Raw genomic sequence first — 23,728 nt, forward strand, 5'->3', positions numbered from 1 at the left:
CATGGATTTTGGCTATACAGCTGTTTATGTGTTAAAGACATCACAGTCAAGTTCTGCTCAGAGACACTATGCTATTTTAGTACTTAATGCATTTATAAAGTCACACCAAAGAAGAGACAAGCCTGTGAAATATTTTCATTTTTGTTTTCTGCTTTAATTATTTAAGTATGATATGAATACTTGCTTAAAATTCCTTGTGTGATTTGAATAATGTGCACAAATATTTTAAGGGATATTAGGTTCTCCCACCTTAAGTCATTAAAAGACTACGACAATTATAATTGTAAAATAAAATTAAATACTACTCAACTCATAGTAACACTAGTAGGCACAATTTTGTCATTTTAATGGAAGGAGAATAGATATTAGTATGAAATCTAAGCATTTCTCTTTAACATTTTTCTCAGTGAATCTATGACTTTCTTATTTCTCAGGCTGTAGATCATTGGATTTAAGAAAGGAATTATTATGGTGTAAAATAGAGAGTCTATCATATCTTGATCATCTGCCTGTGCAGATCCAGGATGCATATAAATGAAGAGAAGGGGACCGTAGTACAGAGAGACAGATAAGAGATGGGCTCCACAGGTGGAGAAGGCTTTCCTTATGCCTTGCAGAGACTTCTTTTTTAAGATCATTGAAAGAATTAATGTGTAAGAGACAAGAACAATCAGAATGGTGAGCATCTGAATTGACCCAGAAAAAATAAATACTATGAGAATATTAAGAGAAGGATTAGCACAAGAAATTTTAAATAATGGCATGATGTCACAGTAAAAGTGATGTATTATGTTAGTGTTACAGTAAGTTAATCTGAATAAAAAGCCTATACGAATTATGGCATGAAAAAGTCCACCTACAAATGATGAAATCAACAGCTGCATGGAGAGTCTGTAAGTCACAATTACTGGATAAAGTAAAGGCTTGCATACAGCCACAAGCGATCATATGCCATTGTTGCCAGCGGAAAACATTCTGTGGTTGCACCAACTGTAAAGGAAAAAAATTGTATCGTGCATTCAGAGAGAGAGATCATCTTATTCTTGACAAAGAAGTTGACCAACATCTTGGGGGATACTGTAGATGATATCCAAGCATCCACATATGCCAGACTCCCAAGAAATAAGTACATGGGAATGTGAAGGTGAGGGTCATTGCAGATGAGAACAATCAGACCAAGGTTTCCCAAAATGGTGATGAGATATATAACCAAGAACACCAGGAACAAGGGAATTTGCCACTCTCGTTGATATGTGAGTCCCGTGAGAACAAACTCTTTCCACTCTGTTGTATTTTTAGTTTCCATATTCTTAATAGATGGCTTCTGAAATTAAATGTGGTAAATTTAAAAAGAACATTCATTAAAGATTTATAAAAGACAATTCAGTAAGGGTAACTGAAATAAAATCATACAGTAGGCTGTAATTTTATTTATTCTTACAAGGCAACTATTTGTGGGAATTGTTATACTGGAAAAATACAACTATTTAAGTTCATACTATGTACAGAATAAGCAGATTTGGAAGACAAGAAAAACATTCTGAACATGAGCAAATTTATGGCGTAACCACTGAATGAGGTAGGCAAATTCCGTGTGTAAGACATTGATGCAGCAACAAAAGTAAAGATGTTAGAAGGGCCTGGATTATACAGTGAGTCAATGCCCTCTGAAACATCTTCAAATTTATCCTTCAAACAATAGGCTGGGACTGAAAATTTTAAGAAAGGAAGTGGCATCCTAAGATATTTATTAAATTAAATGTTTGGTTGTAGAAAATAGGCTGAAGGGAGAGGAAACTAGAGTAAAGGACACCATCAGGAAGTTGTTATTATTGTCCAGTGATTCCCAAGCCAAAATATGCATCAAAATTATCTAGGAGAGTTCTTGTACAAAATATTGATTCTGAGATATTACAATAGAAATTGATTTGGTAGGTCATGAATTGGTTGTAATAATATACATTTTATAAATGTTCCCAGTTGATTAAACAGCATATGAAGTTCTTAGACTATGCGTGATATGACATTGGGAGTAATGAGGAGGACAAACAGGTAGCTCAAAGTCAACCAGAATGTACAGTCACTAGGACTCAGTGACATATTAGATGTGAGGGGAGGTGGTCAGTGAAGGAAAAAGAAGACACTTTGTGCCTGGGTAGATGGTCATCAAAAATTGAGATTGAGGACTCAGGTGTGGTGACCAGTTTTTGCAAGGAACATTCTGGGAACATCCGGGTGAAATATATTCAGCAGTGTGGTTCTATAAGAGCTTAATAGAAATGATGACTGGGAGCCATTAGGGTGACTAAAAACATAGTTATATACGATTCATCATTGAAGAGTGTGCATAAGGTAAAAAGAAGGAGGACCTAGAATGAAACTCAAAGAAGTTTTATTAAAGAGATCACAAAATGGATATACATCACGTGTTTGTCAGATAACATCTGATCCTATGTTCTACTACATGAGTCCTGGTGGCAGAAAAAGCTGTCATCTGGTCTAGAGGCCAAAAGTTATAGATGTTGACATTCCCATCCCCTAGCACCTAGAATGAGGGGACTTGATGTAGGGTTGCCAGTCAAACTCACCTACACTGGATTTGGAATATGGAGAGAAGGAGACAAAGGGTCAGGGGTAAAAAAGAGTTTTGATTACAAAATCAACCAAGGGAAAAGTAGAAAATGTATCCTACACCCACAACAATGGCATTATCAGTTGAGCTGTTGCATTCTGCATCCAGGAGCAAGGACAGAAGCTCTTATCGAGCTATATAGACTAGGGACATGATTTTGGCTGTTTGACAGGCTGTCTTTCTGGCATTGTGTTCCTGCCCATTTTTCCAGTGGATTTCTCCAATCCCCTAGCATTTCTATATTAAAGCCAATTCCCACTCACTTAACCCATTTCCTCTTGCAACCAAGAGCTCTGGCTTAGACAAAACAAGAAAAGGAAAGACCAGTAAGGACACTGAGCAAAGTGATCAAAGAAACATGAAGAAATAGGAAAGCTGAGTGTTCCAGAATTAAAAAGAGAAAAACACTCAAGGACAAAGTGAAGTACAGTGTCAAAAGTGAAAAGTGCTCTGGTAGAATAAGGAGTGATCAGCGATCATTAAGTGTGGAATTAAGAGATTCATAGTTGTGGGAACAGAACGCCACAACAACCACTGGTGCATGTTCATTCAGACTCCGAGATCTCTGAGAAAACTCGAGATTGCAGGGTTAAAAATAACCCGAAAGGATCAGAGTGAAATGCCCTTGGGATGCATGTGGTCTGTTCTAAAGTACACAGCAGAAGATGTTTTGTAGATAGGAAGCCAGCTGTAAACAGCACACTGTGCATTCCCTTCTTTGTTCTCTTATCCTGTGTTAAGGTCCAAGTACAATGGTGTTTACAATTAATTGATCACAGCCAGTTACAGATATCTTTATTCCTTCTCCACTCGCACTGCTTCACTTAACTAACCCTGTGTACATGGAAGAATGTGCCTTACTAAGCCCCTGCTGTAAATCATTATAGACCTATATCACTGTAGAAGGTATATTAGATTATGGAAAATAAACCTCGGCACCTCGGGCTGTTTGCTCGGGGTCCCCTGTGCCTCGCTATACTGTCGTCTCTTTCTCAGTTCCTTCACCGCCCCAGGTCCCCGACTCTCTGAGGTTGACACATAGTGGCTTTCATGAGAGCAGTTTCCATTTTCTGATAGAGTTGAGGTCAGAGAGTAATAAGAAGTGAATGGGAAACAAGGGGCACTGCAGTGAGGAGAATGAAATAGGGTGCTTCAAGGAATGTGGGGAGCAGTGGGGATCATCTGCTGCTGCCCACTGAGTATCCATAGTGTATTCATAGATGGATAGGGATAGGAAAGGCCAGGACCTAAAGAGAGAGAGAGGAAATATAAGAGAAAGGCTGAAGATGAAATAAAAGGAAAAGCTCGGAGATTGGGGGTAAATATTTGTCTTAGTTCTGGTTTTCATTAAAAGTTGTCAATACTGGGTATCATTTCTATTTCTTTCATTCCAAATTCCAACTTTATTTTTCTATGGAAAATGTGTATGAAATAGAAACTGTCATTTTAATTTTAGGCCAGAAATTTTGTATTGTTCACAAATATACTAGCACTGCTGAAAGTTCTTTCCATATTCAAAAGTTACTTTATCTTTGTTTTTACAGTAATTAGCACTGACTTTCTCTAGCTATTCCTGTTTTACTTGAGAGCCTTTTCCTCTCCACCAGGTTTTTAGCAGAATAAAATTGAGCGAAAGACTGGAACCTAATCCAGGTAATCTAAATCGCCGATGCCAATAATTGCAATTGGTAAATGTATATTTATTTGGAATGGGTTTCCTTCCATACAATCCCAAACTACTAAATAATTGAAAATTCAAGTTCAATCATTTGGCCTTTATTAGGTCAGAAAGTAGAAAGAACCCTGGAGGGATATTTTTTTGCATTTTCCCTCCTATGTATATATATATAAATTACTCAATGAAATTATTGTCAGAAGTGGGTGAAAGGATACACAGGTGAACAGTTTAGTGATTTAATTTAAAAGCTTAACCAGAGAATGTGGTTAATTAAATGGAATAAACATTTTGAGCAGAATCATCAGAAAGACTTCTTACATGGGAAACATTATGATCTAAATCCTTAACCCCATTTTTAAATTGTCTGACGTTCCAGCTCACGAAGCTTATCCTATGGAGTCATTATAATTTTGCTAGCCAGATAATTAAATATGATTAAAGAGTGCGATTTAGTCTTTGAGCCATTTTGCTTCCCCACATTTTACTCACAATAGTAAAATATTATTAGATTATTCACTATTTGTTTTCTTTTCTAGTTTGTTTCAAATTTTTATTTAAATTCTAATTAGTTAATATATAGTATCATACAAGTTTGTTTTCCATTTTCAACCTGCTATTTGGTCATGTTATAAAGAAATCAAAATTATTTATAAATGTAACAGTATTTTTAACTTTCTATAAAAAACAATGAGTATTACATAAATCACTCTCTTACCAATATCTCTTAAGACATTATGGAGATCCTATCAGGGTTAGGCTTTCTCAAGTGGAAAAAAATTTTGTTACACCAGAATGACAGTAGCACAGGCAGCAACTCTTTGCACCCTGTTTCATTTTGGAGGCTTCATTTACCAAACTCAGCAAAATGTTGTTTATATAAATTTGTGTTGAACACAAGAGTCAACCAATTGTACAACTGTGTGCTTTTGCCAGACGAAGAAGGCGTGAAGAGCTAAAATTCCCCTAATAGCACCCAAGGGTTCCCTTTAGGACAAAACTAAGCTGCTCTTCTGGGCATTGCAGATTTAATCTGTATGAGATCTGTATGAGAAGTCCAGGAGTCCCATTGGGCATTACAGCCTGTGAAATCATAAACATCATGTCATGTATATAGTTCTAGTTGCAACAGTAGAAATTGCACTATATGCCCCTGCTTTCCACCACAAATGACAATTCTGACATGTTTATGCAAATCAATATCTATAAAATAGGTGTTGTTCTGAGTGCTTTGATTAGTATGTTCTTGTCTGAGCTAATCATACATGATTTATTTTAATCATACATGATTTTACTGAGGCCAGAGTTTAGATTCCCTTCAGGAGCCAACCCCAAGGAAAGTGGTCCTCCTCATGCAAACTGCAGCTCACATTCCAGACTGACCTGACTCCACACTTTAAAGCTGAAATCTGATGAAAAATCTTAGTAGGCAAAGTTCGGGGGAAGTGCAAAGGGAAACAAAGATAAAGCACCACAGTGAGAGGTACCATAGCTCAGTGCTTCTCAAACTTTAATGCCTGTGAATCTCCTAGAGAGAAATCTTGTTAAAATGCAGATTCTGTGACTGTAGCTCTAGGAGGGGCCTGAGGGTCTTCATTTCTAACATGGCGATTGCTGCCTCCGGTCTTGCATTATCTACAAGACCTTTATTGTTGGAGGGCCTAGATTATGAGAGAGCCCAGATCATAGGAGAAACACTGCATTGTAAATGTGGCTGGCATGTTATGAGAGAAGCAGGCAGGAACCAGTTGGGGTCAGGGAGGCCAGCGTATAATCACAAGGGACCTTGGAGGATGGGTCAAGGGCTTTATTCTTTACCCTAACATAATGCAAAACTATTGAGGGGTCTAAAACTTGGCTCAGATTTGTCTCAACCAAGAAAGTTGCCAATGAACATTCGTTCAGAAAAATAAAACTTAATTTACTTGTTTATGACAATTTGATTTGATATCTTAAAAAAAATTAACTTCCAGTTGCATCGTGGCTAGCAACATACGCAGGGAAAAGAGATGTATTTTTTGATAGATTTATTAATCCATTTTCCTGGATTTCCAACGTTCTTTAGAATGTTGATAGTGCAAGAGAAAGTGAAAAATTAACCCTGAAATTAAGAGTTAGAATCTTAACTGACTGAGCCACCCAGGCACCCCCAGAGGTAGCTTTTAACATAACAAAACTTGGCTGAAGTTTCCTGCCCCCTTAAATTTTGTGTCCTTATCTCCTAACACATTTTGTTGTTTCTCTATGAGTACAAAAAGGTCTGTACTGTTGCTTCTGGTATGGATTGTCTTTTCAATTTCAGTTATTTTAATAGGTAGGTTGTAGTGTTTCATTGTAGTTTTTAATTTGCATTTCCCTGATGATTAAGGATGGTTAGCATCATTTGGTGCCCTTATTTGATTTCTGTATGCCACATTCAGTGAAAAGTCTATTCAAATCTTTTGTCAGTTTTTAATTGGATTATTTGTTTTCTATTTTTTGAGTTTTGATAGTACTCCTTATATCTGAATATGAGTCCATTATCAGCTAAATAATTTATAGATATTTTCTGAAGTTCTCTGGTTTGTCATTTTATTTTAGAAATATTTCTTGAACAGCAAGTCTTTTAATGAAGTTAATTATAAATTTTTTTTTCTTTTATGGATGGTGCTTTTGGTGTTGCATTTCTTTGTACATTTATGTCTACTATCCTTTTTGTGTATTATCTGGATCAGAGTTCCTTTTTTGCATATAGATATCCAATTGTTTCTGCATAATTTGTTGAAAAAACTATCTTTTCTCTGCTGAATTACTTTTTACCTTTGTAAAATCATCTGTCCATATATTTATGGGTTTATTTCTGGACTATATTCTGTTTCACTCATTTGTCTATGTTTACAACAATAATACAACACTGTCTTGATAATGAAGTTCTATATGATGTCTTAGAATCAGATATTGTTAGACCTCTTTGTTCATTTTCAAAGTGGTCTTGACTATTATTGTGCATTCTTTGCATTTCCATGCAAATAATAGAATCAGCTTCATCAGTTTCTATAAGAAATCCTACTGTGATTTTTATTGGGCTTTTATTAAATCTGTAGGTGCATTGGAGAATTGACATTTTTTTCAATATTGAATCTTCCAACCCATCTTTCCATTTATTTAGGTATTCTTCAATTTCTTTCAGAAAAGCCTTTTTTTTCTTTTTCTGAGTAGAGATTTTGCACATTATTTGTCAGATTTACCACTGCTTTCATATGCTTTTAACTATTGTTCACAGTGTCCATGAATACATACATCCACATGTTTGCAGATAGGGAAATTATGCAGTATACATAGTTTTGTAAACTGCTATTCATGCTTAATACAGAGAGAGTGAAAGCTCTAGAGAAAGGAGTTTAAGTTCATACTCTGATACCTTCTGCATTTCCTTTTTTCCTTCTCTTAGGAAATTCATTTATTAAAATAAAAGGGCAAAGACCCCACCAAAAAGGAGAATTACAGACCAACATCCCTGATGAACATGGATGCAAAAATGATCACCAAAATACTAGCCAATAGTATCCAACAGTACATTAAAAGGATTATTCACAACGACCAAGTGGGATTTATTCCTGGGCTGCGAGGTTGGTTCAATATCCACAAATCAATCAATATGATACACTACATAAATAAAAGAAAGGATAAAAACAATATGATCCTCTCAATAGATGCAGAAAAAGCATTTGACAAAGTACAGCATCCTTTCTTGATTAAAACTCTTCATAGTGTAGGCATAGAGGGTACATACCTCAATATCATAAAAACCATCTATGAAAAACCCACAGAGAATATCATTCTCAATGGGGAAAACCTTTTCCCCTAAGGTCATGAACACAGCAGGGATGTCCATTCTCACCACTGTTGTTCAGCATAGTACTAGAAGTCCTAGCCTCAGCAATCAGACAACAAAAAGAAATAAAAGGCATCAAAATTGGCAAAGAAGAAATCAAACTCTCACTCTTTGCAGATGGCATGATACTCTATGTGGAAAACCCAAAAGACTCCACCCCAAAATTGCTAAAACTCAGACAGGAATTCAGTAAAGTTGCAGGATATAAAATCAATACCCAGCTTGGAAATCCCTTTTACGAAGATGGCACCAAAGGCTAAGAAGGAAGCCCCTGCCCCTCCCAAAGCTGAAGCCAAAGCAAAGGCTTTGAAGGCCAATAAAGCAGTGCTGAAAGGCGTCCACAGTCACAAGAAGAAGAAGAAGAAGAAGAAGAAGAAGAAGAAGAAGAAGAAGAAGAAGAAGAAGAAGAAGAAGAAGAAGAAGAAGATCTGCATGTCACCTACATTCTGATGACCCAAGACACTGCGTCTGCGGAGGCAGACCAAATATCCTTGAAAGAGCGCCCTCAGGAGAAACAAGCTTGATCACTATGCCATCATCAAGTTCCTCCTGACTACTGAGTCAGCCATGAAGAAAATAGAAGACAACAACACACTTGTGTTCATTGTGGATATCAAGGCCAATAAGCACCAGATCAAACAGGCTGTGAAGAAGCTCTAGGACATTGACACGGCCAAGATCAACACCTTGATCAGGTCTGATGGAGAGAAGAACACATGTGTTTGACTGGCTCCTGACTATGATGCTTTGGATATTGACAACAAAATTGGAATCATCTAAACTGAGTCTAGCTGGCTAAATCTAAATATAAATTTTTTCACCATTAAAAAGAAATAAAATAAATAAAATCAACACCCAGAAATCAGTGGTATTTCTCTACACAAACAATGAGACAGAAGAAAGGGAAATTAAGGAGTCGATCCCATTTACAATTGCACACAAAACCATAAGATACATAGGAATAAACCTAACTCAAGAGGCAAAGGATCTGTACTCAGAAAACTATAGAATACTCATGAAAGAAATTGAGGAAGACACAAAGAAATAGAAAAATGTCCCATGCTCATGGATTGGAAGAAATATTGTTAAAATGTTGATGCTACATAGAGCAATCTACACATTCAATGCAATCCCAAAATACTATCAACTTTTTTTACAGAACTGAAACAAATAATCTTAAAACTTGTATGGAACCAGAAAAGACCCTGAATAGTCAAAAGAATGTTGAAAAAAGAAAACCAAGACTGGTGGCATCACAATTCTGGACTTCAAGCTCTATTACTAAGCTGTAATCATCAAGACAGTATGGTACTGGCACAAAAACAGATACATAGATCAATAAAACAGCATAGAGAACCCAGAAATGAGCTCTCAACTCTATGGTCAACTAATATTCAACCAATCAGGAAAGAATATCCAATGGAAAAAAAGACAGTCTCTTCAACAAGTGGTGTCGGGAAAATTGGACAGCCACATGCAGAAGAATGAAACTGGACCATTTCCTTACACCAGACACAAAAATAGACTCAAAATGGTTGAAAGACCTCAATATGAGACAGGAATCCATCAAAATCCTTGAGGAGAACACAGGCAGCAACCTCTTCAACCTCAGCTGCAACAACTTCTTCCTAGAAACATCACCAAAGGCAAGGGAAGCAAGGGGAAAAAGGAACTATTGGGACTTCATCAAGATAAAAAGCTTTTGCACAGCAAAGGAAGCAGTCAACAAAACCAAAGACAACCAACAGAACCAGAGAAGATATTTGCAAATGCCCTATAGGATAAAGGGCTAGTATCCAAAATCTGTAAAGAACTTACCAAACTCAACACCCAAAGAACAAATTATCCAATCAAGAAATGGGCAGAAGACATGAACAGACATTTCTCCAAAGACATCCAAATGGCCAACAGACACATGAAAAAGTGCTCAACATCACTCAGCATCAGGCAAATCCAAATCAAAACCACAATGAGATACCACCTCACACCAGTCAGAATGGCTAAAATTAACAAGTCAGGAAACAACATTTGTTGGCAAGGGTGCAGAGAAAGGGGAACCTCCTACATGTTGGAGGGAATGCAAGCTGGTGCAGCCACTCTGGAAAATAATATGGAGTTTCCTCAAAAAGTTGAAAATAGAGCTACCCTATGACCCAGCAATTGCACTACTGGATATTTACCCCAAAGATACAAATGTAGTGGTCTGAAGGGGCATGTGCACCCCAATGTTTATAGCAGCAATGTCCACAATAGCCAAACTCTGGAAAGGGCCTTGATGTCCATCAACAAATTAATGGATAAAGAAGATGTGGTGTATGTATACAATGTAATATTACGCAGCCATCAAAAATGAAATCTTGCCATTTACAAAGATGTGAATGGAACTAGAGGGTGTTATGCTAAGCAAAATAAGTCAATCAGAGAAAGACAATTAACATATGATCTCACTGATATGTGGAATTTAAGAAACAAGGCAGAGGATCATAAGGGAAGAGAAGAAAAAAATGAAACAAGATAAAACCAGAGAGGGAGACAAACCATTTCTTTTTCTTTTTTTTTTTAAGATTTTATTTATTTATTTGACAGAGAGAGACACAGAGAGAGAGGGAACACAAGCAAGGGGAGTGGGAGAGAGAGAAGCAGGCTTTCTGCTGAGCAGGGAGCCCGATGTGGGGCTTGATCCAAGGACCCTGGGATCATGACCTGAGCCGAAGGCAGACGCTTAACGACTGAGCCACCCAGGCGCCCCCAGAGGGAGACAAACCATAAGAGACTCTTAATTATAGGAAACAAACTAGGGTTGCTGGAGGTGAGGCGGATGGAGGGATGGGATAACTGGGTGATGCACATGGGGAAGGGTATGTGTTGTAATGAGCACTGGGTATTATATAAGACTGATGAATCACAGACCTGTACCCCTGAAACAAATAATACATTATATGTCAATTAATTGAATTTAAATAAGAAAAAAATTAAAAATAAAAATAATAAAATAAAAGGAGATACTAATATGATATATGAAATAACTAGACTCTGGTGGGACCACATGGGTGTGTTTAGGGAGCATCCAAAGGTCTGTCTGTGCCTTTGACTTACCATTGCTTTTCCCCCTTTTAGCAGAAATGCCAAGTAGTTCCCCCAGGCATGCTCTCCTAAAACAGGCCTAGTCATCTCTCTCTCCATCCTGACCAGAAAAGTAAACTTATTCATGAACTTTTCCTGCCAAACGTGGCCAGCTTCATTTTACTTCTTCTTCAAACTGGCCACCCGGCTTTGGTCTAGCCAACCCCATGCTAGCTTTGTGCACCATGGGTAACATGTTCTCCTCTGGCTCCATTTCTTTAACACTAGAAATCAAGATTCAAAGTGGACTTACAGGGTAAAGCCCCTTGAACCTCTAGGCTAGGCCATAATTTCCTGTGTTTTTTTTTTTTGTTTTTTGTTTTAGTTTTTTTAAGTGCAGAAAGCTGCTTTTATTATAGCACAGGGACAGGAAGTATGGGCAGAAAGAGCTGCATTGTGATTGTGAGGAGGGATTGATTATACACTTTTAAGTTGGGTGAGGTAGAGAAAAAAGAAGTAAGAAGTCTCTAAAGGGATTTTCATAAGTTAAAGATTTGTGTGTTATTTTGACCATAGCTCAGATAACAATATATTTTTACTTACTTTCCCCTGCACTTATATCTTTTTTCTAGAACATCTAAAAGATTTATGTACTACTCCCCAAAACTCCTGGAAGATGATTTAGTTACTTCTGCTTATCTGTTTTATATAAAATATATGGACTTGGGCTTTTCTTTGAAGACTTTTAACCAAAAATTCAAATTAAAACAAAACAAAACAAAACAAAACACACAAGTATGCAGGCTACTGTTTCTTCTTTAAAAAAAAAAAAGATTTTATTTATTTATTTGACACAGAGAGAGAGAGCACAAGCTGGGGGAGTGGCAGGCAGAGGGAGAGGGAGAAGCAGGGAGCCTGATGCAGGACTCGATCCCAGGTCCCTGACATCATAACCTGAGCCACAGGCAGTCGCCCAACCAACGGAGCCACCCAGGCGCCCCAGGTTACTGTTTCTTATTAAATAAGCTTTGATAGTTTGTATATTTTCAGGGAATTTGTTCATTTCATCTAGTTGACGTAATTTTTGTACATAAAGCTATTCAAGATATGTATTTAATGTCTTTTAAACATTATAACATCTGTAACAATGTATCTTCTTTCTCCAGATATTTGCGTTTTAGGTCATTTAGTAACTTAAATCTTTTTTTCCCTTGGCCAGTTTGGCTAAAAGCTTATCAATTTTATTGATCTTTTCAAAGAACAGGCTTTCCATTTCTTTGATTTTTCTTTATTATTTTTCTTTCAATTTAATTGATTTCTGCTCTTAATTTGTAAATTTATTTTTACTTGCTTTGGATTCAATTTGTTCTTTTAATAGTGTCTTAATGAAGAAGCTTGGAACATTAATTCAATCCTTTTTTTAATTTAAATTGAATTAACCAACACATAGTACCTCATTAGTTTCAGATGTAGAGTTAAGTTATTCATCAGTTGCATATAACACCCAGTGCTCGTCACATCACTTCTTTTTCTTTTTTAATATAAACATTTAATGATATAAATTTCTCTTTAAGCACCATTTTAGCTATATCCCCCACATTTAAATATTTGTGTTTTCATTTTCATTGTTTTTAAGATATATTCTTCTTTCCCTTGTTACTGTTGCTTTGATCCATGGGTATTCAGAAGGCTCTTTAAAAGAAAAAAAAACATTTTATTTTTAAGTAATTTCTACACCCAATATGGGGCTTGAATTTACAACCTGGAGATTAAGACCTGCACACCACCGACCCAGCCAGCCAGGCATCCCTAGAAGGAAGGTTTTTAATTGCCAAATATATAGAGATTCATGGATATCTTGGTCTTATTGATTTCAAGTTTCATTCTGTTATGCTTTATATTTTGCATTAATTCCATTATTTTAAATATTACCCAGAATTGGGTTTATTTTAGTGAACATTCAATGTGCACATAAAAATACCGTATGGCTGCTGTTTGATGGAATATTCTATAAATATCATGTTAGTTGATAGTATTTTTCAGGCCTTCTTTACTCTTACTGATATTCTCTTGACTTTTTTTATCAATTATTGAAAAAGGAGTACTACAGTCTTAATCTATAATTGTGAATTTGTATATTTCTTCTTTCCATTCTATCAGTTTTTACTTTATTTTGAAGCTCCACTGTTCAGTGCTTACATATTTAGTATTATTTTGTCTTCTTGATAAACTGAACCCTGTATAATTTTTCAATGTCCCTCTTTATCTCTGGTAATATTTCTTGATCTAAGGTCTATTTTGTTTCATAGTCACTTCAGCTTTTTTATATGAGTGTTTGTTTGCATAGTGGATCTGTTTTCCATCCTTTTACTTCTAATTTAATTAAGTCATATTTGATGTGTGTTCCTTCTGAACTGTATATAGTGAGATCTTGCTTTTGAATCCAATCAGATAATCTGTCTTATACTTGATATATAATACCATTTATATTTAATGAAATTATTGATGTGGTTGGATTAAAAACTATCATTTTAACTAACATGATAGATATTTTTCTGTCCATTATAACTGTTCTTCATTCTCCTTTTTTTCTTTTCATGCCTGCTTTTGGACTAATAGAGACTTTTTAAAAAAGATTTATTTACTTATTTTAGGGAGAGAGCAAGTGGAGGGGAGGGGCAGAGGGAGAGAAAATCTTAAGCAGACTCTACGCTAAGCGCAGAGCCCAACTTGGGGCTTGATCTCACAACCCTGAGATCATGACCTGAGCCAAAACCAAGAGTTGGACAGCTAAATAACTGTGCCACACAGGCACCCTGGATTAATAGAGACTTTTTTGTGATTTCATTTTATATCCACATTTGGCTTATTATTTACACATTGTCTACTTTTTGGTGGTTCCCTTAGAATATACAGTATATCACTTTAGTTAATCACAGTCTATCTTCAAATAATATTATGCCAAGTAATAATTATGTCATATTGAAATAAGATAGTACAGGTATGCCTGGTTCCTGTATAAAATATACAGTACTATCTTAAGGGAGCAGGGGCATCTTAGTTCGTGTTTTGTCAGACTCTGAAACATGATTTGAGTGCAAATAATTTTTTTGTGAATAGTTGATGAGTGAGAAAATGAGGAAGTGAGAGAGGAAAGGAAATGTACCCAATAAAGTGTAATTTATAAACCAAACTTGGGCAGCCAAGTTTAATCATTTTTTGGAAACACCAGAGGCCACGAATTTCAAAAAGTTAATATCAACCAAAGGGCAAGTGATTGGGGATATTTATTCACCAACTACCATCAGTCATTGGTTAATAGATGGTCTGGAGGAGATCCTAGAACATTCATTTCCCAGTTCTTCTAGTCTGCCTTAAGTAAGGGTAGAACAGTTCTGGCCATCAGAGAGAGCCGTCAGATGCAAAAGTACAAATAGAGAAGATATGGGCAACCATCCACAGTATCTGTGATAGGAATCAATGAGCAGTGTGATCTGTGACTTACAGTGTATGAGCCATTCAATGCTAGCTATTATAGCAGGTCTGAATATCTGTCTCTCAAGCTGCCCATTCTCAAAAACCTAAAGTTGTGGTCATTCCAAAATATAACCAAAGAAATGATTAAACTTGCTTTTATAGGCTTAGAAAAGCAGAAAACACTGCCTCATAGTGAGTCACAGGACACAGTTTATACTACATAACACTTAGCATAGGGCCTCTTAATTAAAAGGGAGTATCCTCTGATATTTGCCAAAATTCCACTGAAAGAGTGATGGGATATTATTTAATTTATTTTATTGTCTTTGAACTCTAACTGAATGCTTATAATACAGTAACCAGTCATACTGTCATCATCTACTGGTTCATTGCTTAGAGCGTCTCATACAGGCAGGCAGCCACACAATATTGTGTCATGAATACTGCCTCTGAGTTAAGCAGTGCACTCAGCCTGCAGGGCCATGCACAGTTGCTCTGCATACAGTTTGTCTCAATACTCTTCGTGGAACCCAGTATTTTTTTCTCAACAGTTTATAAATGTTGTCCCATTGTTTTTGTATTCTCAGTGCAGCAGACAAAACATTGCTGTATTTATCTTTCCTTTATCAGTAACCCAGTCTCTCTGTCTAGAAGGTCGTAGATATGCTCTTTACCTCTGGAGTCTGGGACTGTTTGTCATGAACATATGCTTATGGTTGGGATGCTTTAAGTGCTGTCCATTGAAGATTACTAAGCTTAGGAATGCAAGATTTCATTTGTCTCTAGGAAATGGCTTGATGATCTGTATTTCAGACTGATCCTGACTTGCGGATTCTAGAATCAACAGCTTAAAAGATGTAAACATACCATAGATCCCTTCAGTAGGAGGTTCTCTCCTAAAATACTTTTAAAAGATAAACACTCCAATATATGAAATTTTCTGATGAGTTTGAATATTACTATGGTTTCACAGCACCTGTATTTTGAAGTAACAGTGTCCTTATTCACAAATCTAAATCTTTCCCCTTGCCTAGTTGGAGAGGACAGAGGACCTTGCAGAAACATGGCTAGAATAGGCATTTAAATCTCCATCATCACCAAAGGTACTCTATTAAGTCCCTCCATTTCTATGACAAGGACCATTTTCTCCCAATACTGTATCTGATTTGTAGAAATTTTGAATTCAATTGGCTTCAGTGTGTACAGTCTTCTTGTCACTCCCTGTTTAGATCGCCCATCACATTGATGTAATCATTTTAAGTTCATGTTCTCTTTGTGCCCTGTAAAAAGCCCTTTCAAAAGTCTGAAACAGGCCAGAGGAGCTCTGCAGAGCTGACTTCAGTCTTGGCCTTGCATCCTTCGCCCTTGCATTCCTATTATGTCTATTCATCAGATTTTCTGTATACATGATTCTTCCTCTTAATTCTTCCCTACAGCTTAGCAATATCAGGCCATCACTTAGAGATTTTGCAACAGTAATAGGTAGCCAAAGATAGTACAGATTCGAACAAATTATACAATTACCACTTCAGAGTTCCTTTAAATTTAGATGTCCAACAGAGAAAGTCACTATACATTCCTGTGGAGTAGCCAATGAAAGAAAAATAAATATTACACTGGAAGTTTTCATAATCATTTCAGAAATAAGAACCCTTCCATATTGGCACCTACCCAAATTAAGACATATTGCATTGTCTAACCAAAGAACTAAATTATTTTTACTTGAGTAATAGTAAATGTGTAAGAGATTATAAGAGTAGTAACTACGTAAATTTATGTTTCTGCTTTATTAAACATGAAAAGATACAATATACCCCTAATATCTGAGGAGATATGTCCTGAAATCTTCCAATACCTGCAAATACTGAAATACCAATATTGCCAATAATTTCCCTGACAAAAGGTACTATGCATTTTCATACAATTGAGCCGTACTTTTATTCAATAGTTTACTTTTTATTTTATCCCAATTATGATTCTTCTCAGTAAAATCCACCAATCTCTTATATTTTCTTCACTGCAAAGGTTTTCTTTCTTCAGGGACGGTTTCCTCCAAGTCACTTCACCTGAGTCTCTGAACAGTTGAAAAATAGCAAGCTTTTTTTTCTTTCAAGTTTTTTTTTTAATTCCAATTTGTTAACATACAATGTAATATTAGTTTCAGATGGAGAATTAAGTGATTCATCACTTACATAACAACACCCGGTGCTCATCACCCATCACCCATTTAACACATCCTCCCCACCTTCCAGTCACCTCCCTCCAGCAAACTTCAGTTTGTTCTCTATAGGTAAGAGTCTGTTTTATGGTTTTCCTGTCTCTTCCCCACCCCATGTTCATCTGTTTTGTTTCTTAAATTCCACATGTGAGTGAAATCATATGATATTTGTCTTTCTCTTACTGACTTATTTCACTTAACATGATACTCTCTAACTCCATCCCTGTTATTGCAAACAGCAAGATTTCATTCTTTTTTTGTGGCTGAGAAATATTCCATTGTATATATATACCACTTCTTCTTTATCCATTCCTCAGTTGATGGGCTCTTTCCATAATTTGTCTATTATTGATAAGGCTGTTATAAACATCAGGGTGCATGTATCCCTTTGAATCAGTATTTTTTTATCCCGTAGGTAAACATCTAGTAATGCAATTGCTGGACTGTTTCTTTCACATAAACAAAAATAAATTCAAAATGGATAAAAGACCTAAATGTGAGACAGGAAGCCAACAAAATCCCAGAGAATATAGGCAGCGATCTCTTTGACCTCAAGTGTAGCAACTTCTTACTAGATAAGAAAAGGAAACCAAAGCAAAAATCAGCTACTGGGACTTCATCAAGATAAAAATCTTTTGCACAGTGAAGGAAACAATCAACAAAACTAAAAGGCAACCTTTGGAATGGGAAGAGATATTTGGAAATGACGTATCTTATAAAGGGTTAGTCTCCAAAATATATAAAAAACTTACACAACTAACATGCAGAAAATAAATAAACCAGGGCACCTGGGTGGCTCAGTTAGTTGAGCATCCAACTCTCAGCTCAGGTCTTGATCTCAGGGTTGTGAGTCTAAGCCCCAGGTAAAAAATTTTCCAAAGACATACAGAGAGCTGACACATATAAGAAGAGGTTTAACATCACTGATTATCAGGGTAATACAAATTAAAATGACACTAAGATACCTCACACCTGTCAGAATGGCTAAAATTAACAACACAGGAAACAACAGATTTTGGCGAGGATATGGAGAAAGGGGAACCCTCTTACACTGTTGGTGGGAATGCAAACTGGAAGAGCAGCAAGACTTTTAAGATGTAGACTCTAGACAATTGTCTTGGCTCAGTCACAACAGCTTCAACAAAGAAACATGCAAATGTCTGCCACAATAAAATTTTAAACTATTATATCTAATTTAGAGGAAATTTACAAAGAGTAAAAAAGCACAAATTCTAAATACTTAATTTTAAAAAGATGTTTTATTTTTCATAAAGAATTCAGTTTTGTGTGATATTAAGATCATCTTCCACTGAAACAAATATCCACTGAAGTTGACTTTCATCCCACAGCACTCAGAAACTGCCCTAGTCATTGCCTTTTACTAAAACTATAAAGCCAGGGCTAATTTGCATAACTTCAGATCGCTTGTATTTTGCAGAGTTTGGAAAGAGCAAGTTTAAAATTTGTCTTAAGAACTATTTATATATTGGGCTCCTGGGTGGCTCAGATGGTTAAACGTCTGCCTTTGGCTCAGGTCATGATCCCAGGGTGCTGGGATCGAGTCCCACATCGGGCTCCCTGCTTCTTTGGAGCCTGCTTCTCCCTCTGCCTCTCTCTCTCTCTGTCTCTCATGAATAAATAAATAAAATCTTAAAAAAAACTTTTTATGTATTTATTATTCTCCTCAAGGCACCTATCACCTCTTGGTTTCTCAGACTGTAAATAAAAGGATTTAGCAGGGGAATTATTATTGTATAAAATACAGAATACATTTTATCTTGATTTTCAGCTCGTCCAGACCCAGGACACACATACATGAAGAAGAGAGTGCCATAGAATAAAGAGACAGATAGCAGGTGGGCACTGCACGTGGAGAAGGCTTTGCTCCTGCCCTTTTCAGACTTCTTTTTCAGAATGGTGAAGAGGACATAGGAGTAAGAGATGATAATTGTCATAAAAGTGAAAGATTGTATAAAGACTGAAAATATAAAAATCAGGAGCATATTAACTCTAGGGTCAGTACAGGAAATCTTAAACAGTTGTAAAATTTCACAGTAGAAATAATGTATTACGTTGGACTTGCAGAAAGTTAATCTAAATAACAAACTAACATGCAGCATAGGATGAAGAAACCCAATAATATATGAAACACTTAATAACTGAATGCAGAATATATTGGACATCACCACTGGATAAAGCAAGGGGTTGCATATAGCTACATAGCGGTCATAGGCCATCACTACCAGGAGGAAACACTCTGTGTTTGCACTGGAAGCAAAAATATAAAATTGGGTGATGCATTCAACCAGGGATATCATATGATTGTTAGATAAAAAATTCATTAGCATCCTGGGAGTCACAGAGGATGAGGAACAAGCATCTGCAAAGGCCAAACTGCCAAGGAGTAAGTACATGGGGGTGTGAAGATGGGGGTCCTTCCAGATGAGAAAAATCAGTCCGAGGTTGCCCACCATGGTGGTGAGGTAGATGACCAAGAACACCAGGAACAGGGGGACCTGCAGCCCTGGACAATCTGTAAGTCCTGTGAGAACAAACTCAGTCACCTGTGTTTTGTTTCCATCAGATTCACTGAAGCTGATCACTGAAATGAAAGAATAAGTGAAGAACACAGTCATAAAATACCATGAAAATAATCACATTTTATTTGAAAGTAAATGTATCTTCTTTTTTTATATATATCCCTTTAATCAGAATGTTTACTTTTACACTTGAGTATTCTTTACAAACAGTATGTATTTGGGCAACTGTTCCTAAAAATTAGGGGGAATATATATATATTCCATATATATATGGAATTCAATACTGTATAAGAGAAGTGGGCTTATTTTTTTATTTGGAAAAAAATGATTGTAATTGAATAATCATCCTCTAATTTTAATATCTTTAAAAATAGAAATAGAATTTTTTAAAATATGCTAGGGGCACCTGGGTGGCTCAGTTGGTTAAGTGTCCAACTCGATTTCGGCTCAGGTCATGATCTCAGGGTTGTGAGATCGAGCCCCTCATGGGGCTCTGCGCTGGGCATGGAGCCTTCTTAGGATTCTCTCTCTCTCTCTCTCTCTCTCTCTCCCTCTGCACCTCCCCCCAACTCATGTGTGCATGTGAGCTCTCTCTGTAAAAAAAACAAAAATATTTTAAAAACTAAGTATGCTAAAGATTAGTTATCAAAACCAATAGCATACATTCTAAATGATGCAGCATCTCCCTCAAATTAAAACAGATTGAAATGCTTACTCTGACCATTATTGTATGGTATTTTTTTAGAAACTGCAATACATCTGAGATATGAAAGTAATATAATAGAGATATAAGGAAATGTCATGATAATTGTAGGAAATAAATTCATATTTTTTCTAATGTTACATCGTTATAATTAAATAACATTATGACTTTAATAAGTACCAGGTGAAGAATGGATACAAAAAGAATTACTAGATTTTTTTCCTTTGCAAACAAGAAAGAGAAATAAGAGGGAACTATATCAATTATAATAGCCATACACTTTAAAATACATTGAAATATTTTTAAAATATGTGAAACCTATGTGAATAAAATTGTAAAAACTTAGCAAAGAATATTATACAATTTCTAAAGAAATAGACAGCCAAAATATGTTCTCAGATAAGAATACTTAGTATTATAAATATGTCAGTAGAATTCAATTTATTTTTAGTTAGAACCCTAATTGCTTTTTAATGTGATAGCATAAGCATAAAATTCTTATAAAAGTATTTTGAAGAGACAAGGAAAATATGAACTGTATGAAAGTCAAGTATGCAGTGGTGTTAAAACATAAAGCCATTTAATAGAATGTAATGTGACATGAAAATAGGAAAATATAATAGTAAAACCAAATAAAGATTCCAAAGATTGATTCAAATATATTTATTGGAATTTAACATAGTACATGGATGATTTTTCAATTGAGAATGTTGATTTATTCAATAAATATCATGACTATATTTGCCTATCTGGGAAAAAAAAGTAAGAATGGCTTCTTTTTCTATGCTTGTATTAAAATTGTGGCTGGATCGGGGTGTCTGGTGGCTCAGTTGGTTAAGCGTCCAACTCTTTTTTTTAAATTTTTTATTGTGTTAATCACCATATATTACATCATTTGTTTTGGTGTAGTGTTCCATGATTCATTGTTTGTTCATAACACCCAGTGCTCCATGCAGAATGTGCCCTCTTTAATACCCATCACCAGGCTAACCCATCCCCCTACCCCCCTCCCCTCTAGAACCCTCAGTTTGTTTTTCAGAGTCCATCATCTCTCCTGGTTCGTCTCCCCCTCTGACTTACTCCCCTTCATTCTTCCTCTCCAACTCTTGATTTCAGTTCAGGTCATCTACTTCAGGCTTCATACTTAGCATGGAGTCAGCTTGAGATTCTCTTTCCACCTCTGCCTGTCCCCCTGCTCTTGCTCTCTCTCTCTAAAAATAAAATCTTTTTAAAAATAAAAATAAATAAAATCTAAAATTGCTGCTGGATCAAGGACTTAAAAGTAAAAAATAAAAAAACAATTTAAACATTCTAAGAAAATTCATAAAATGAATATAATTTAAATATATAACAAAAATCTTTGACTAGAGGTGCCTTGGTGTCTCAGTCGGTTAAGCATCTGCCTTCCACTCAAGTCATAATCCCAGGGTACTGGGATCAAGCCCCATATGAGACTACTTGCTCGGCCAGGAGGCTGCTTCTCCCTTTCCCTCTGCCTGCTGCTTCCCTGGCTTGTGCTTTCCCTCTCTTTCTCTCTCTCAGTCAAATAAATAAATAAAGTGAAAAAAAAAACTTTGACTAATATAAGAAAGCCATAATAAAGAAAGATATAGATATATTTAATCTAATGTTTAAATTCATGAAAATAGAGTATGTATCAAATCTTTCACAAGGTAAAAGATGACTAAAACTTTGGAAGAATATGTATAATTAATATAATAGGTAAAATATTAGTATCTATCAGATGCCAAGAAATATTACTAATTGGTAAGAAAAGTCAAGTAATTCAATGGAAAAATAAAAATGGAATTGAAAGAGCAAGTCACAGAAGAATATATCAACATATTCAATAAATGTGGGAAAAGATGCTCACCTTCCCCACTACTCAAGATGTGCAAATAAAATAAGACATTATTTTTCATTCCTCAGATTAGCAAAATCTACTGGTTGTCAGAATTTGGAAATGGCCATTCTCACACTTACTGGTAAAAATGTAAATTATTAAGACTTTGAAAAACAATTTGCCAATATTTTTTGAAAATAAAAATACACATACTTTTCAACTCAGTGATCCATGCCTTCAATCCATTCTGTAGCAATAGCACATCATTTCATAGGGAGAGAAGTCTACTGCAGCATTGTTCATGGTGGCAAAACACTGGAAATAATATGTAAACCAACAGGATGAAGCAATGGTTGAACAAATCCTGGTATAATCATACTAATCAATATTATGGCAGTCATTTAAAATGTTATGGCTCTACCATTTTTCTCAAAGAAATTTCCACAATTGTTAGGAATGTGAGAAAACTAAGATGCATAGAAATGTTTTTAATATTATCCCATTAAACAAACAGGGACTAAAATCTTAAAATTCTCACTCTGTATATCTATGAATACATGCACATATATACATTTGCAAATAACCATATGAACATAAAGACTGTGTGAAATAATAGACCCTAGCTTGTTAATATTTATTGTCTGCTGTAGGTGATAGGAGAGTAATAAAGCAGAGGGAGAATTAAACAGTACTTCCAAAACAGTTTTTGTGATAAAGACACAATATATAAGGTCATCCTATTTATACAATTATAAATATTCATATATGGTCAAAGATATATATTTAAGGAAAGTCATAAGAGTTTTGATAGTGAAGAAGAGAAAAGGAGAGAAACAGGAATAATAATACTATTATTGCATTTAGTAGGCATCGATAAATATTGTAACGAACAAAATAGGAATAAATCATAAGCAAATTTTATTTTACAGATTTTCTGTATTGTAAAATAGAGAAAAAATATTGGATTATGTAGCATATGCTTTTGAATATTTTTGGCCATATTTGGATTCATCCATTGAGAGTGATTTCTCTCTCTCGTTCTCTCTTACTTAAAAGATTTTTTGTAAATGAATAAAGTTAGGTATACCAGCACACTAAGCTTTTTAAAATAGATTTTTTTCATGTTCAGGTGCCCTTCTTTTTGATATGTTAGAAAATATTTTATAATTTTTACCAACATTGCATATGGAATATTTGATGTGGCCTTTAAATAATTTGTTTGATTTTGTTCTATGACCTAAAAATTTTGCCTAAAAGTAAATGCAAAAGAAGAGATCCCAAGATCTTTAGAAGTGAATGCACACTCTTAGATCACCTAGAAGAAACAATCTGCCTATAATTTGATGTGTAAATTCATTGTTTCTCAAAATAAAATGAATAACACAATTTTATACATATACTTCTTGCTGATTAAAACACAAAAATTTTACCTATTTACCAAAATTGTATTCTTTAACTTTAAAATAGGTCCATAGGCAATATGTGTCTTAATGGTTCAGCATTAGGGAGAATGGTGACTTATTTTCCATATTCTTTGAGAATAGAACAAGAAAAAATTATCTTTAAAAATTTATCTTTTTTTTAAAGATTTTATTTATTTATTTTAGAGAGATAGAAAGCACGAGCAGGGGGGAGGGGCAGAGGGAGAGGCAGAAGCAGACTTCCTGCTGAGCAGGGAGCCCAACACGGGGCTCGATCCCATG

At 35.5% G+C, this 23,728-nt stretch overlaps 2 protein-coding genes and 1 pseudogene across 2 annotated transcripts; 1 reads left to right on the forward strand and 2 right to left on the reverse strand.

Annotated features, from left to right (window-relative positions):
- Window positions 1–377: 377 nt before the first annotated feature.
- Window positions 378–1,306, reverse strand: LOC113918092 (olfactory receptor 5H2-like). Its single transcript, XM_027586281.2, is given in 2 exon segments — window positions 378–940; window positions 943–1,306. Coding segments are annotated over 2 exon segments (927 nt in total).
- Window positions 1,307–8,424: 7,118 nt separating this feature from the next.
- On the forward strand, window positions 8,425–8,961 carry LOC113918394 (annotated as a pseudogene).
- Window positions 8,962–18,603: 9,642 nt separating this feature from the next.
- Window positions 18,604–19,575, reverse strand: LOC113918087 (olfactory receptor 5AC1-like). The gene has a single exon (XM_027586276.1). The coding sequence runs from the start codon at window positions 19,573–19,575 to the stop codon at window positions 18,604–18,606; it is 972 nt and encodes a 323-aa protein (XP_027442077.1).
- Between the last annotated feature and the right edge of the window lie 4,153 nt (window positions 19,576–23,728).

Source organism: Zalophus californianus, chromosome 1 (genome assembly GCF_009762305.2).
Source record: "Zalophus californianus isolate mZalCal1 chromosome 1, mZalCal1.pri.v2, whole genome shotgun sequence".
NCBI lineage: Eukaryota > Metazoa > Chordata > Mammalia > Carnivora > Otariidae > Zalophus > Zalophus californianus.

What these genes read in the sequence shown, in the direction of transcription:
- LOC113918087 (XM_027586276.1), bottom strand. Translation starts at nt 19,575, where the DNA reads ATGACTGTGTTCTTCACTTATTCTTTCATTTCAGTGATCAGCTTCAGT.